General features: G+C 49.4%; 1 protein-coding gene across 5 annotated transcripts in view; it reads left to right on the top strand.

Moving 5' to 3' along the window:
* The window catches only part of LOC125450104 (golgin subfamily A member 6-like protein 22), a 41,356-nt gene extending 27,120 nt beyond the window's left edge, over positions 1-14,236 (top strand). For 3 of the 5 annotated variants that reach the window (XM_059643281.1, XM_059643279.1, XM_059643282.1), the window contains exons 14-17: positions 2,228-2,515; positions 3,877-4,152; positions 12,244-12,504; positions 13,608-14,236. In XM_059643281.1, the coding sequence (XP_059499264.1) occupies positions 2,228-2,515; positions 3,877-4,152; positions 12,244-12,504; positions 13,608-13,997 (1,215 nt within the window). In that variant the 3' untranslated portion in view covers positions 13,998-14,236. The remainder of the gene's footprint in view (positions 1-2,227; positions 2,516-3,876; positions 4,153-12,243; positions 12,505-13,607) is intronic. The other 2 variants (XM_059643280.1, XM_059643283.1) reach the window with 2 other exon arrangements.
* The last annotated feature ends 1,272 nt before the right edge of the window (positions 14,237-15,508 follow it).

The raw sequence follows: 15,508 nt of genomic DNA, 5'->3' as shown, positions 1-15,508 counted from the left end.
ATACCTAACAAATCTGGGTGTATTTTTTTTGAAGAGGTGACTCAGTGTGTAGGTGAGGGTAGTGAACTTGGTGGGCTTTACTTCGATGTCAGCAAGGCCTTTCGCATGGTCCCAGCTGATAGGCTGATAGAGAAGGTAAAAATCTCATGGGATCCAGGGTAACTCGGCAAGTTACATCCAGCGTTATCTTAGTGACAGGAGACAGGGTGTGGTGTTCAAAGGCTGTTTGTGTGACTGGGGCCCGGTGTCTTTGTGGTGTATATCAGGGATCGCTGCTGGTTCCCCTCTTGTTTCTGAGATATAATAAGGATGAGAATGTGAGGAGCACTGTGCCGACAGTGAGGAAAATGGTGTTGGGTTGGAGGAGGATAGAAACAGATCGGTCAGATGGGCAAATCTTTGGGCAGATGGATTTTAGCCCTGATAAATGTGAGGTAGTGCTCTGTGAAAGAAGGAAAGAGAAGGGAGTACTCGATGCATGGCAGGATGCTGCTGATCTTGGTGGGGACAGAGGGATTTTGGGATACTTGCCCACAGATTCCTGAGGGTGGCATAGCAGGTTAAGGGCAGTTAGTATTGCCTTTATCGGGCATGTTGTGAATTACCAGAGCCAGGGGGTTATGTTGGAGCTAGAGAGGCGTTTGGTTATGCCACAGCAGGGAGTGCTGTGAGCTGTTCCCGTTCCCACACTATAGGAAGGGTGTGATTGTACTGGAGGGGGTGCAGCGGAGATTCTTCAGAATGTTACCTGGTCTGGAGCAGTTCATCTATGAAGAGGGGCTGGATCCGTTCAGGTTGTTCACTTTGGAGCAGAGAAGGCTGAGCGAGGTGGGAGAGGTGGCCCTGATAGAGGGCTCTAAGATTATCAGGGACATGGACAGGGTGAAGAGAAAGCAGCCTGTTCCCCTTGATCGAAGAGTCAGTAATGTGGAGAGAAATGTTAACATGGAAAGTAGGAGGCTGACCAGGCATACAGGGGAAAGTATGTCTTTCTCCAGCAAAATGGATTGTGTTGCTCCTGTATCTCTTGGGGTAGCTTTGGGTTGAGCGACATTACCTAAAGAAAAAGGGCTCACCTTTAGTCTTGATGAAACCTTCTTGATATCTCGCATCGACCTTACATATTTCTTTGTTCACAACTGAATTCACTTCATGCCTTTCGGTTGTAGTGACAGCTACAATCTCGTCCCTGCCATGACCTTCCTGAATTCCCTAACTCTGACTCTTTTTTACAAAATCCTCAAGATCCCACAGCGTTACCCCTCAACTCCCAACATTCCGAACAAGCAAGTCCCAGCTTATTACGAAAATAGTCCTTAGGCTTCCGTACTTCACTTCCACCCTCAGCACTTTCCTGATGTGAGGAGGAATTCTCTACTGTGCATTCCCATACACCAGCTAGCCACCTTCCTTGCACTCTCCCACTTTTATTTTTATCACATTTCTGAGAATGACAGAATGAATGTCTATGATCCGTTCAAAGTTTTCTGCCATTAAGGCTGCTTGTTGCTGCAGCTCACCTTTGGTCACTTTCAAAGCATCTTTAACATCACCTTGGTGTTGGGATACCCAGCCCAGGGCACACAGCCTCCAGTTCCAGACCCCTGCTGTACGTGTTTCAAACTCCACGGGCTGGGCCACAAAAGCGTTAGAGGACAGGGATAGACAGCCAGGCCAAATCAGAATCACTAACACTGGACATGCAGCAAACTGAAATTAAAACATTTAATAACACTCACAATTGCTGAATGGCCCTGTAACAAATTTTACAAACAACGCATCTCAGACACCAAGATTAAAACTTAAGACAAAAGTGAACAATTTGTTGTTAACAATATAAAGTTGAGCAGAACACAGATGAACAAAGAGGCAATCCATTTAATTTCAGGATCTTAGTTCAGCCTTTTCCAAGCACAGTTAAGGGAGAATTACAGAAACAAGATGAACACACTTTAATTTGCCGGTTCAACACCCATTTCAACGGTGAATGCTGGGAATATTGACAGAGACAGTTTGGTGAGAGATTGACTTTCTGCTTAAAAGTGCAGAGGGAGCTTTACTCTGCAGCTAACCCTGTGCTGTCCCTGCCCTGGGCGTGTTTGATGCGGGACAATGTAGAGGAAGCTTGAGTCTGCATCTAAACCCGTGCTGTCCCTGTCCCTGGGAGTGTTTGTGGATCTTAAAGCTGAGCATTGCTCTGAATTTAATCCCTGTTTGTTGGTTTCAGCAGCAAGATAACACGGCTATCTTGGAGACAGTGAAGACCACCCCAGAGTCGATGAGGAAGTGTCTGGATGAAAAGGCCCAAGAGCTGGTCAAGGAGTTTCGGTCACAACTGTTGATGAGTGAGGGTGTGGACGACGGGGAGAGTGAGAAGGGGGTCACTGAATTGGAGGAATGTCTGAATAAGACGATTGAGGAATTCTGCAGCACATATGGGAATACATTCGCCTCTGCATGTGACAAACTGAGGCGGCAGAAGCTGAAAGAGTTCAAAAGTTTCATTGATCAACAGGTAAATCACATAAAACACGAACAGAGCTTTTGAGTGGAGAGAGCTTTACTCTGTATCTAACCCTGCGCTGTCCCAGTCCTGGGAATGTTTGATGGGGGGACAGTGTAGAGGGAGCTTTAGTCTGTGTCTAACCCCCTGCTATCCTTGTATCTGGCAGTGTTTGATTGAGGAGACACTGTAGAGGGAGCTTTACTCTGTATCTAACCCTGTGCTGTCCCTGCCCCTGGGAGTGTTTGATGGGTGGACAGTGTCAAGGAAGCTTTACTCTGTGTCCAATCCCGTGCTATCCTTGTGTCTGGGAGTGCTTGATTGGGGGGACACTGTAGAGTAATACCCAACCTCTTCATGAGGCTGAGAATTCCACGGAGCCCTGACAGTCTGAGAGAAGAGATAACAAAATGTGGGGCTGGATGAACACAGCAGGCCAAGCAGCATCTCAGGAGCACAAAAGCCGACATTTTGGGCATAGACCCTTCATCAGAAAAGGGGGATGGGGAGAGGATTCTGAAATAAATAGGGAGAGAGGGAGGCGGGCCGAAGATGGATAGAGGAGAAGATAGGTGGGGAGGAGACAGACAAGTTAAAGGGGTGGGGATGGAACCAGTAGAGGTGAGTGTAGGTGGGGAGGTGATAGGTCAGTCCGCGGAGGACAGACAGGTCAAGGGGGTGGGATGAGGTTAGTAGGTAGGAAATGAGGTGCGGCTTGAGGTGGGAGGAGGGGATGGGTGAGAGGAAGAACAGGTTAGGGAGGCAGAGATAGGCTGGGCTGGGTTTGGGATGCTGTGGGGGAGGGGACGAACTGGGCTGGGTTTGGGATGCAGTGGGGGAGGGGACGAACTTGGCTGGTTTTGGGATGCGGTGGGGGAAGGGGAGATTTTGAAGCTGGTGAAGTCCACATTGATACCATTGGGCTGCAGGGTTCCCAAGCGGAATATGATTTGCTGTTCCTGCAACCTTCGGGAGAGAAGACATTGTTCCTCATCTGCGTCCTACCCCTGTATATTCAGACTGTGACTCTCTGGACTCCCCCAGTCATCACCTTTGTGTCTTTACCCAGTCTAGTCCTGTTAGATTTTTATAGATTTGGATCAGGTGTACCCCACACCCCTGACTCCATTCTCATCAACACCCAGTGAATACAATCCTCACCAATCCAGTCTCTCTTCATACATCATCAGTCCTGCCATCCTAGGAATCGGTTGCAGAAACATTCCTTGCATTCCCTCCAGAGCCAGAACATCCTTCATCAGATAAGGAGACCCAAATTGCACTCCCAGCCTCTGTCTGTGGGCTCACCCTGTACAATTGACATTCCTGCTCCTGTACACCCCCAATCCTATCACTGTCTCTGTCTTCCTCAGAAGCCAACTGTCAACATTAAGGCCAAGATTTTGAAGGACAATCCAGATTCCAGGAAGAACGTACTGCTACAAAAATCCAAGTTGCTGGTGGAGGAATTTCGATGTTCCCTGGGAGAAAGTGAGGCTGAAGTAGAAGAGGCAGTTACTGAGCTGGAGGAAGAGATGCAAGAACAACTCGAGAATCATCTGACCATGTATACGACAAGCTTTCTTAAGGTGGTAGAACTGCGAAAGGATGAGAGGCTGAACGAATTTCAAATCCTCTTGACGGAACAAGTATGTGATATTTCTGTTATGCTGAGTTTGTAACGGAAATGAGCAGAGAGCTTTACTCTGAATCGAACCCTGTGCTGTCCTTGTCCTTGTGAGTGTTTAATGGGGGGGCAATGTAGAGGGAGCTTTACTCTGTATCTAATTCCGTGCTGTCACTGGGAGTGTTTGATTGGGGGGACTGTGTAGAGGAAGGTGTACTCTATATCTAACCCCATGCTGTCCCTGGGAGTGTTTGATGGTGGGGAGCAGTGTAGAGGGAGCTTTACTCTGTATCTAACCCCGTGCTGTCCCTGGGAGTGTTTGATGGGGAACAGTGTAGAGGGAGCTGTACTCTGTATCTAACCCCATGCTGTCCCTGTCCTGGGAGTGTTTGATGGGGGGGAGACAGAGTAGAGGGAGCTGTACTCTGGCAAGGTTCAGAGGACAGAACGTTGTGAGAGGAAGTTTGGCAGAGACTGTTCCAGCCGGGAAAGGAGCACGAGCCTAAACGGCTTCTGGAAACTGTTGTTGGTGACGAACAGGTAAGTTTTGAGGAATTGTTATCGGAGCAGGGAGCAACATTAGTGTTAAAGGTGTTTGACATTGTAAGGATGAATTAAGTTAAAGGGCTAAGACATGACAGGAGCTATCCAAATCATAGTCTGTTCCTCTTATTCAATGTGGGAAGCCGGACATGTTCCCAGTGCCTGGGACCCACATATGTACAAGAATTGTATCCAGCTGCAGCTCCTGGAAGGCCGAGCTTCAGAGTCGGAGTGGCGTCTGGGGACAATGTGGAACATTCGCAAGGTGGAGAGTGTCATGGATAGCAGGTATAGAGAGGTGGTCACATTGCACACTGCGTCTCTGCAGGCAGGAAGGGAATGGGTGACCATCAGGCAGAGCAGGAATGCTAAGCAGGCAGTGTAGGGATCTCCTGTGGCTGTTCCCCTGCAAAACAGATGTACCGTTTTGGTGATAATGGGAACTGCAGATGCTGGAGAATTCCAAGATAATAAAATGTGAGGCTGGATGAACACAGCAGGCCAAGCAGCATCTCAGGAGCACAAAAGCTGACGTTTCGGGCCTAGACACAGAGTAAAGATCCCCGTACAGTGCACCCCCACCCCCATCAAACACTCCCGGGGACAGGGACAGCACTGGTTAGATACACAGTAAAGCTTCCTCTACATTGTCCCCCACTCGCCACCAAACACTCCCAGGGCCAGGGACAGCACGGGGTTAGATACAGAGTAAAGCTCCCTGTACACTGTCCCCGGATCAATCATTCCCAGGGACAGGGATAGCACAAGGTAAGATGAAGCTCCTTCTACGCTGTTTCCTCCATCAGGGACTCCTACAAAACTGACAGTAGAGAACAAGACTCAGGAAGAAGAGCAAGATGACAAAATGTGAGGCTGGATGAACACAGCAGGCCAAGCAGCATCTCAGGAGCACAAGAGCTGACGTTTCGGGCCTAGACACTTCACCTCTGATGAAGGGTCGAGGCCTGAAACGTCAGCTTTTGCGCTCCTGAGATGCTGCTTGGCCTGCTGTGTTCATCCAGCCTCACATTTTATTATCTTGTACCGTTTTGGTAACTTGTGAGGGGAATGGCCTCTCGGGGATAACAACAGCAGCTAAATTGATGGCACCTGCTGCAGGGGGTCGGAGAGAGATAGACATCAAAATGCTGCAGTTATACGGCATTTAACTGTAAGGGGAATAGATAGGGGTTTGGTGGTTACTGAAAAGAACGGAGCTAGTCTGAAACACGTGTTTCAACGTGAGAAGTATGATAGGCAAGGCACATGAACTTCGAATTTGCTTAGTATTTGGAACTAAGACATTGTTGCAAGGACAGAGGGATTTAGATGTTTCGGGTGCGATAGCAAGGGATGTAAAATGGGTCGAGGAGTTACATTATTGGCAAAGGAGTGTCTCAGCTGTACTGAGGGAGGATGCATCAGAGGGCTGTTGCAACGCGTCAGTGTGGGTAGAACTCAGGAATAACACTGAGAGTATACTACAGGCCTCCCGACAGCCAGCGGGAGATAGAGAGAATCATAGAATCCCTACAGTGTGGAAACAGGCCATTCGGCCCAACAAGTCCACACCACCCCTCTGAACAGCAACCCAGATTTCCCATGTCTAACCCACCTAACCTAAACATCCCTGAACACTACAGACAATTTAGCCTGGCCAACCCACCTAGCCGGCACATCTTTGGTCTGTGGGAGGAAACCGGAGCAAACCCACACAGACACAGGGAGAATGTGCAGACTCCACACAGTACAGTGACCTGAGGCTGGAACTGAACCCAGGTCCCTGGCGCTGGTGAGGCAGCAGTGCTGACCACTGAGCCACCGTGCCAAAATATGTTGAATATGTCGACAGATTTTGAAAAGATGTAAAAACAGCAGGGCTGTTGTGCTGGGTGATTTTATCTTCTCCCATATTGACTGGGACTCACTTAGTGTTGGGAGCTGGGATGGGGAGGAATTTGTAGAAACTATTCAGGCGGGTTTCTTGTTACAATCCAACCAGGGAACGAGGTTACACTGGGCCTGGTTTTGGCAAAGTGAGTGAAGTTTCAGTGGGCAGCATTTTTGGGAATAGTTACTATAACACGATGGGTTTTAAAACACTGATGGATAAAGATACCTGCCGTCCTCAGGTGAAGGTGTTAAATTGGAGAGAGGCGAGCTACAACAATATTAGGCAGGAACTGGAGAATTTTGATTGAAAACAGCTTTTTTGAGGATAAATTTACAATTGGACATTTGGGAGCGTTTCAGATGGTAGTTGACAAGGGTTCAGGAAGGGCACGTTCCTGTGAGAATGAAGCGTAGGTATGGGCAATGAACTTTAGATGACCAGAGATGTTTTCACCTGGTCGAAAAGGAAAAAGAAGCATATGTAAGGTCCAGGAGGATGGGAACTGATGAAGGCCTAGAAGTGTATAAGGAAAGTAGGAAAGAACTTAAAAAAGGATTTTGTTGAGGCCTAATTCACACAAGGATTTAAAAGGGCTAAAAGGGGTCATGAAAAGTCATTCGCAAACAGGATTATGGAGAATCCCAAGACTACTTATAGGTGTACAAAAAGAAAGAGTGTAACCAGGGTGAGGGTTGGCCCACTCAAGGTCAAAGGAGGGAATTTATGTGCGGAACCGGAAGAGGCAGGTGAGGACCCAAATGAATACTTTGTGTCAGTATTCACCCAAGAGAAGGAATTGGTGCAGGATGATCTCAGGGAAGGGAGTGTTGAGTCGCTAAACCAAGTTGCCATTAAAATGGAAGAGGTGTTGTGTGTCTTAAGAAGTATTAAGGTAGATAAGTCCCCAGGTCCTGATGGTATCTGTCCCAGAACATTGAGGGAGGCAAGAGAACAAATTGCTGGAGCATGGACAGACATCTTTGTATCTTCTTTGGCCACAGGTGAGGTCCCAGAGGACTGGAGAATAGTGGAAGTTGTCCCATTGTTTAAGAAGCGCAACAGGGATAATCCAAGAAATTACAGACCCCTGAGCCTCATGTTGGTTGTTGGGAAATTATTGGAAAAGATTCTCAGAGATAAAGTCTAGGCGCATTTTGAAGCAAAAGGACTGATTAGTGATAGACAGCATGGTTTTGTGTGGGAGAGGTCGTGCCTCACTAAGTTGATCGGGATTTTTGAGGAGGCGATGAAGAGGATTGATGAGGGAAAAGCGGTTGATGTTGTTTACATGGACTTCAGTAAAGCCTTTGACAAGGTCCCTCATGGCAGACATGCACAAAAGGAGAAGTCACATGGCATCAGGGGTGAGCTGAAAGATGGACACAGAACTGGCTTAGTCACAGGAAACAGAGGGTAGTGGTGGAAGGATGCTTTTCAGAATGGAGGGCTGTGACTAGTCATGTTCCACAGGGATTAGTGCTGGGAGGAGACCTGAGCATAAGGTTAGACAAGTTATTCTGCAGTTTTAAAGAACTGGGAATATTGCGTGCAGTTCTTGTCACCTCACCTCCAGAAGGATGTGTATGCTTTGGAGCGGATACAGAAAAGGTTTACCAGAATGTTGCCAGGTAGAGGGGAGTTTAGCTTTGAAGAAAGGCTGGATAGACTGGGAGATAGTAAGAACTGCCGACGCCGGTGATAACACAGTGTGGAGCTAGAGGAACACAGCAGGCCAGGCAGCATCAGAGGAGCAGGAAAGCTGATGTTTTGGATCAGTATCCTTCTTCAGAAATGGCGGATGTGGCAGGGGGATGGGGAGGGGAAGTGAAGTTTAAAAGAGATGTGCGAGGCAGGTTTTTCACACAAGGGATGGTGAGTGCCTGGAACGCACTGCCAGAGGAGCTGGTGGAAGCAGACACAATACTTCAACAAGCACTGGACAAATACACAAATAAGAAGGGAATACAGGGATATGGATCCTGTAAGTGAAGCCAGTTTTAGTATGGAAGGGCGAAATGTGTCGGTGCAGGCTTGGAGGGCCGAAGGGCCTGTTCCTGTGCTGTGTTCTTCTTTGTTCTTTGTATTTCCAAGGCTGTCCGTTTTTACAACAACTCCTAAAGATGCCAGGATGGATTCTTTATCCATTCACGGGATGAAGCTGTGGGTCTGGAGTCATGTAGGCCAGACACGGTGAGGATGGCAGTTTCCTTCCCTAAGGGGAATTAGCGATGGGTTTTTCCCCAACAATTAGCAATGGATTCATGGTCATCAAACAACTCTTAATTCCCAATTTTTATTGAATTCAAATTCCACAATCTGCCATGACAGGATTCAAACCCGGGTCCCCAAAAGTTACCTCTGTCTCTGGATGAACGTTGTAGCGATAATACCATTTGGCCATATCTCAACTTTTCTGCAGCAGCAAGCTGTGTAAATGGAGCCCATGGACGGAAGATTGGCTTTGTGACGGTCTGGGCTGTGCACACCACCTTCTGTAGTTTCTTACAGTCCTGGGCAGAGCAGTTACACCAGGCTGTTATGCACCCAGGCAGTTTGCTTTCACTGGTGCATCTGTAGAAGTTGGTGAGGGACCTAATGGACATACCAAACCTCCTGAGCCACCTGAGGAAAAGGAGACATTGTTGTGCCTTCTTGATCATTACATCCGTGTGTTATTCCAGGACAGGCCGTCAGTTATCGTCATTCTGAGGAACGTAATGCTGTTCACTCTCTCGACCTTGGATCACATTCACTTTATCTTCGTGCAGGTGTAACACAGTTTTAGCAACTCTGTAGCCTCAGTATGTCACTTGTGTGCCTGAAACACACAATTTTTCTCTTTAACCATACACCCACCTTAGAAAATTGTCTCCCGACTATATGGAAGTTCTTTAAATGTTTTTTTATTAGTTCTTCCTGTTAGCAGGACATCATCTAGGTAAACGGCGACCTGAGGTAAACCTTACAAAATGTTCTCCATGGTCTGTTGGAAAATGGCACAGCCTGATAATACCCCACATGGCAGTCTCAAATACTGGTACAAATCCCTATGGGTTTAATTGTGGGAACTTCTGGGAATCTTCATCTAATCACAATTGCAGGTCCACACAGCTCACGTCCAGCTTCATAAGGGACAGTCCCCCTGCCAGCTTATGTACTAATCCTCTGTTGAAGGGACTGAGTTTGTATCCAGCTGTGAAGAGCACTTATCGTTTGTTTAAACTTCTCCCAAAGGTAAACCGACCCATCAGGCTTCAAAATGTCATGATTACTGCTTCCCATTCTGCAAATTGAACTGGTTTGATGGTTCCTTCACTTTCCATCCTTCTGATTTCTGCCTGTATTTTGACCTGTAAGGCAATGGCAGCGGGTGGGCCTTGCAGAATCAAGGGCTAGCTTCCTGGTCAGAGTGCAAGGTGGCCCTTTGGCCCCTCTGCTAGTCCCAGGTATTTAATCCACTCAGGCAGCTATTTTCTCATTGAAGAATATTGATCCAATTCAGGTGAATCCCTCACACCCAGTTACACGCCATCAAGTTAGGGCCTGAACCCTTTCCTACAACCAGTGCGAACTGACCCGCTGCTTCTCAGAAGAGACTGGAACCAGAGTTGTCCCCTGAGTGTGTAAAGGTTCAAAGTTAAGGGCTGGAGTTCAAAGTGAATTTTATTAAATTCCGTTCTGTGATCACTGGTACGGCCACACCTACACTGTCGTCCCCCCCCCCCCCCCCCCCCCTTCCACCACCATCAAACACTCCCAGGGACAGGGACAGCACGGGGTTCGATACAGGGTAAAGCTCTCTCTACACTGTCCCCCCCCATCAAACACTCCCAGGGACAGGGACAGCACAGGGTTTGATACAGGGTAAAGCTCTCTCTACACTGTCCCCCCCCCATCAAACACACCCAGGGACAGGGACAGCACAGGGTTAGATACAGAGTAAAGCTCTCTCTACACTGTCACCCCCCCCCCCCCCACCATCAAACACTCCCAGGACAGGGACAGCATGGTGTTAGATACACAGTAAAGCTCCCTCTCTACACTGTCTCCCCCCCATCAAGCACACCCAGGGACAGGGACAGCACGGGGTTAGATACAGGGTAAAGCTCCCTCTACACTGTCCCCCCCATCAAACACACCCAGGGACAGCACGGGGTTAGATACAGAGTAAAGCTCTGCACCGTTATCACTCTCCATGACCATTTGAAAAGACCTTTGAGTTTATTGGTTTGATTTTGATGTTACTTCGCAATTAAACTGTTCCAAACCAGGTGTAGGTGGACTTTGCAGGGTAGGAGCTCTCCTGGATAATCACCTACATACAGTCCCATGAGTTATCGGAATCAGTTTAGGTGCAGTCGGACTCTCGCTGTCTTGTATCCACATGCTGTCAATAACTACAATGGCTAGGTGGCCTGGATCATGATGAAAATTTTAACCATTTGACTGAGGCTTGGCTTTGTTTTGGGATTTTGCTGTGGGCTGACCTCCAGTCTCTTTGATCAGGGTACGTCCTGAGTGAGGCTGTGTTACTGCCTGCACTCACGTGGTGTTCCCGAAGCGCAGTCGGCCCGGCGAGGACCCTGAAACTCACCTGCTTAACTTGTCACATTTTCCAATGATAGAGCTAGCTGCTGTGCCTGCTTGAAGTCCTGTTGGGTTTCAGCTAATTCTCACCTACGCGTAGATACATCATGAATCCCACATCCCCCATGGGCTCTCAGCATCTATCAAGGGGAACCCAAAGTCACAGAGTTCTGCCAGTTTCTCAACCACATCACAAATCCTGGTGCAGGTTCCCCTGGGTCTCGAATTGGTGAGTACAAGCCACAGCGTCTGGGAATTAGAGGAGCCTTGGAGGTCACGACATTCCCTGATTACATCAGTCAATTCCCGAAAGGTTTTTGTATCCGATGTCTGAGGGGAAAGATTAGGCTCCAAATGACAGGAAAAGCTTCAGATCCACGAGCTGTCATGAGAATGACTCAGTTTTCACCCGCCACGTTGTCAGTTGCTCGGAAAAAACATCGCATTCTTTTCACGTTCCTGGGTCCAGTCGTCAATGGCAGGATCAAACGAGTCAAGCTTCCCAAATAATGGCACAATACAAGCAATTCTTAGTGAAACTCAAAGACAATGATGAGCAGGTTTTAGCGAGTTTTGAGAAGATTTGTGGTTCAGGTTGAGATTCTGGATGTGAGTTTGCTCGCTGAGCTGGAAGGTTCGTTTTCAGACGTTTCGTCACCATTCTAGGTAACATCATCAGTGAGCCTCCGACGAAGCGCTGGTGTTATGTCCTGCTTTCTGTTTATCTGGTTAGGTTTCTTTGACCCAAGAATGGTGACAAAACGTCTGAAAACTAACCTTCCAGCTCAGCGAGCAAACTCACATCCGTGAGCAGGTTTCTTCAGAATTGTTTTATTCTCTTCATCACTGAAATAACTCCACAGAGGCCAGTATTCGTTCAGCAAGTCACCCTTTAATTATACATATCTAGCCCCATACTGTCCCTGGGAGTGTTTGATGGGGAAGGTGTAGAGGGTGCTTTACTTTCAGTTGGAACGAGGAAAGGTAACTTGAATGTGGATCCGAAGCCTTGAAGTTCCCTTCCTGGGAATGTTTGAGTTTGTCAAAGTGAACGTGCCTTTACTGTGTACATTTGTTTCTGTCCACGAGGACTTTACAAGCGATGCTGTGATACTGAGGAACAGTCCGAGTTCTGTCAGGAACCACCTGGACAGGAAGAGGCGTGAGCTTTCTGAGGACTTTCACAAGTTTCTGAGCGGCTACACAGGGGATGATATACCTGACCCAGAACAGCAACTGCAGGAAATGTGCCGAAGCTTCTTGAGAGGCTACGAAGTAAAGTTTAATGAGGCTGTTTCTCGAAAAACTAAGGAGAAGGTTAAAGAACTTACAAGATATTATAAACATCAGGTAATGTGGTTAACAATCTGGGAGCCTTACTCTGTATCTAACCCCGTGCTCTCCCTGTCCCTGGGATGGGGGGGACAGTGTAGAGGGAGCTTTACTCTGTATCTAACCCCGTGCTGCACTGTCCCTGGGATGGGGGGGTGGGGACAGTGTAGAGGGAGCTTTACTCTGTATCTAACCCCGTGCTGCACTGTCCCTGGGATGGGGGGGGTGGGGACAGTGTAGAGGGAGCTTTACTCTGTATCTGACCCCGTGCTCTCCCTGTCCCTGGGATGGGGTGTGGGGACAGTGTAGAGAGAGCTTTACTCTGTATCTAACCCCATGCTGTCCCTGTCCCTGGGAAGGGGGGACAGTTTAGAGGGAGCTTTACTCTGTATCTAACCCCGTGCTGCACTGTCCCTGGGATGGGTGGTGGGGCCAGTGTAGAGGGAGCTTTACTCTGTATCTAACCCCATGCTGTCCCTGTCCCTGGGATGGGGGGACAGTGTAGAGGGAGCTTTACTCTGTATCTAATCCCGTGCTGCACTGTCCCTGGGATGGGGGGGGGGGGGCGGGGACAGTGTAGAGGGAGCTTTACTCTGTATCTAACCCCGTGCTGCACTGTCCCTGGGATGGGGGGTGGGGACAGTGTAGAGGGAGCTTTACTCTGTATCTAACCCCGTGCTGCACTGTCCCTGGGATGGGGGGTGGGGACAGTGTAGAGGGAACTTTACTCTGTATCTAACCCGATGCTGTCCCTGTCCCTGGGATGGGGGGGACAGTGTAGAGGGAGCTTTACTCTGTATCTAACCCCATGCTGTCCCTGTCCCTGGGATGGGGGGACAATGTAGAGGGAGCTTTACCCTGTATCGAACCCCGTGCTGTCCCCGTCCCTGGGAGTGTTTGATGGGGGGGGGGGGACAGTGTAGAGGGAGCTTTACCCTGTATCTAACCCCGTGCTGTCCCCGTCCCTGGGGGTGTTTGATGGCGGGGGACAGTGTAGAGGGAGCTTTACCCTGTATCTAACCCCGTGCTGTCCCTGTCCCTGGGGGTGTTTGATGGTGGGGGGACAGTGTAGAGGGAGCTTTACACTGACTCTAACCCTGTGCTGTGTGTTTGCTGTACAGACTGATAGCCGCTGGAAGATCATGAGAAAAACATCGAAGGCGATGAGAGAAATCCTGGGGCGTAAGGCTTCAGCTCTGACGGAAGAGGCTACGAACTGCGTGACGGGAAATGAGGAAGAGAAGAGGATGGCGTCAGAAGAGATCCAAAGAGAAATGAGGGAGGAAATGGACACGCTGTGTGAAGATTATGATGATAAACGCAATCAGATGTGGCTAGATGTGGTGGAAACTGCCGTAGGAGTTGCTACAACAGTGTCAGTGCCAGTTATTGTAAAGTCAGGCAAACCCATTTCTGGCTGTGTGATGCTCATTGCTCCGGCAGGTACTGTGATAACCAAACTTGCCACCCAGAGAGCTGGTGGAACTAGGAAAAAACGCAAAGCTAATTGAACTTAAACCCAGAGCAGCACGCACTGTGTCATCAGCAAAACCAGGCACACTGCGGTAAAGTAACTTGCTGGCAATGTGAATGAGACATGTACTCCGCAAAAGCCATTCTCAATAAGTGCTCATTAACGCTGAAGTCTTTGCCAGGCGCTGATCTCTCCTTGCTGACAGTTTTAGAAGCTGACAGTGTTAAGAAACAGACTGCGTCCCACACATTACACTGAATAAAACATTTAAAATCAGCAATGATTTTCACTAATTAGTGTCTCAAAGAGGCAGGAAATTGTTGTAGAGTCAGAGCTGAGGGAGCGCTGCACTGTCGGAGGGTCAGCGATGAGGGAACAGGCACTGTCGGAGGGACAGCACTGAGGGAGCGGGCACTGTCGGAGGGTCAGTGCTGAGGGAGCGGGCACTGTCGGAGGGTCAGCGCTGAATGAGCAGGCACTGTCGGAGGGTCAGCGATGAGGGAGCGGGCGCTGTTGGAGGGTCAGCACGGAGGGAGCGGGCACTGTCGGAGGGTCAGCGATGAGGGAGCGGGCGCTGTTGGAGGGTCAGCGCGGAGGGAGCGGGCACTGTCAGAGGGTCAGCGCTGAGGGAGTGGGCACTGTCGGAGGGTCAGCGCTGAGGGAGTGGGCACTGTTGGAGGGTCAGCGCTGAGGGAGCGGGCGCTGTTGGAGGGTCAGCGCGGAGGGAGCGGGCACTGTCGGAGGGACAGCACTGAGGGAGCGGGCACTGTCGGAGGGTCAGTGCTGAGGGAGCGGGCGCTGTTGGAGGGTCAGCGCTGAATGAGCAGGCACTGTCGGAGGGTCAGCGATGAGGGAGCGGGCGCTGTTGGAGGGTCAGCACGGAGGGAGCGGGCACTGTCGGAGGGTCAGCGATGAGGGAGCGGGCGCTGTTGGAGGGTCAGCGCGGAGGGAGCGGGCACTGTCAGAGGGTCAGCGCTGAGGGAGTGGGCACTGTCGGAGGGTCAGCGCTGAGTGAGCAGGGCAGGTCGTAGGGTCAGCAGAGTTAGCAGTGAAACAGAGTGCGATAAGCAGAGAGAGAGACTGAGTGCAATAGGCGAAGATAGAGTGATGGAGGGAGTCAGAGAGAATTGGAGACAACAAGTGAAAGAGAGGCCTTTGCACAGAGAGAGCAAGTGACCAAGAGAGACAGAATGTAATAGGCACAGATAGAGAGAGAGCAGGTGGAAAATGAGAGAGCAATAGTTGGAGAGAGACAATGTTCGAAGGGATAGAGACCGATAAATGGAGATAGAGACAGAGAGAGAAAGACAGGGATAAGGAAAGAGAGAGAGGGAGACAGAGAAAGTGACCGATAGGGTGGAAATCAGGAGAAAGAAAGAGTGATGGGGGATACAGGGAGAAAAGAGAGATGGAGGCAGTGACGGGGGAGATAGGAGGAAAGAGAGAGAGAGAGAGAGACGGAGTGACAGGAGGAGATGGACAGAGACGGAGTGATTAGAGGAGAGTGAGATGGAACGATAGGGGGAGATAGAGATAGAGACGAAGCGA

This window comes from Stegostoma tigrinum, chromosome 50 (genome assembly GCF_030684315.1).
Source record: "Stegostoma tigrinum isolate sSteTig4 chromosome 50, sSteTig4.hap1, whole genome shotgun sequence".
NCBI lineage: Eukaryota > Metazoa > Chordata > Chondrichthyes > Orectolobiformes > Stegostomatidae > Stegostoma > Stegostoma tigrinum.
This window is presented reverse-complemented; position numbering and strand designations above follow the sequence as displayed.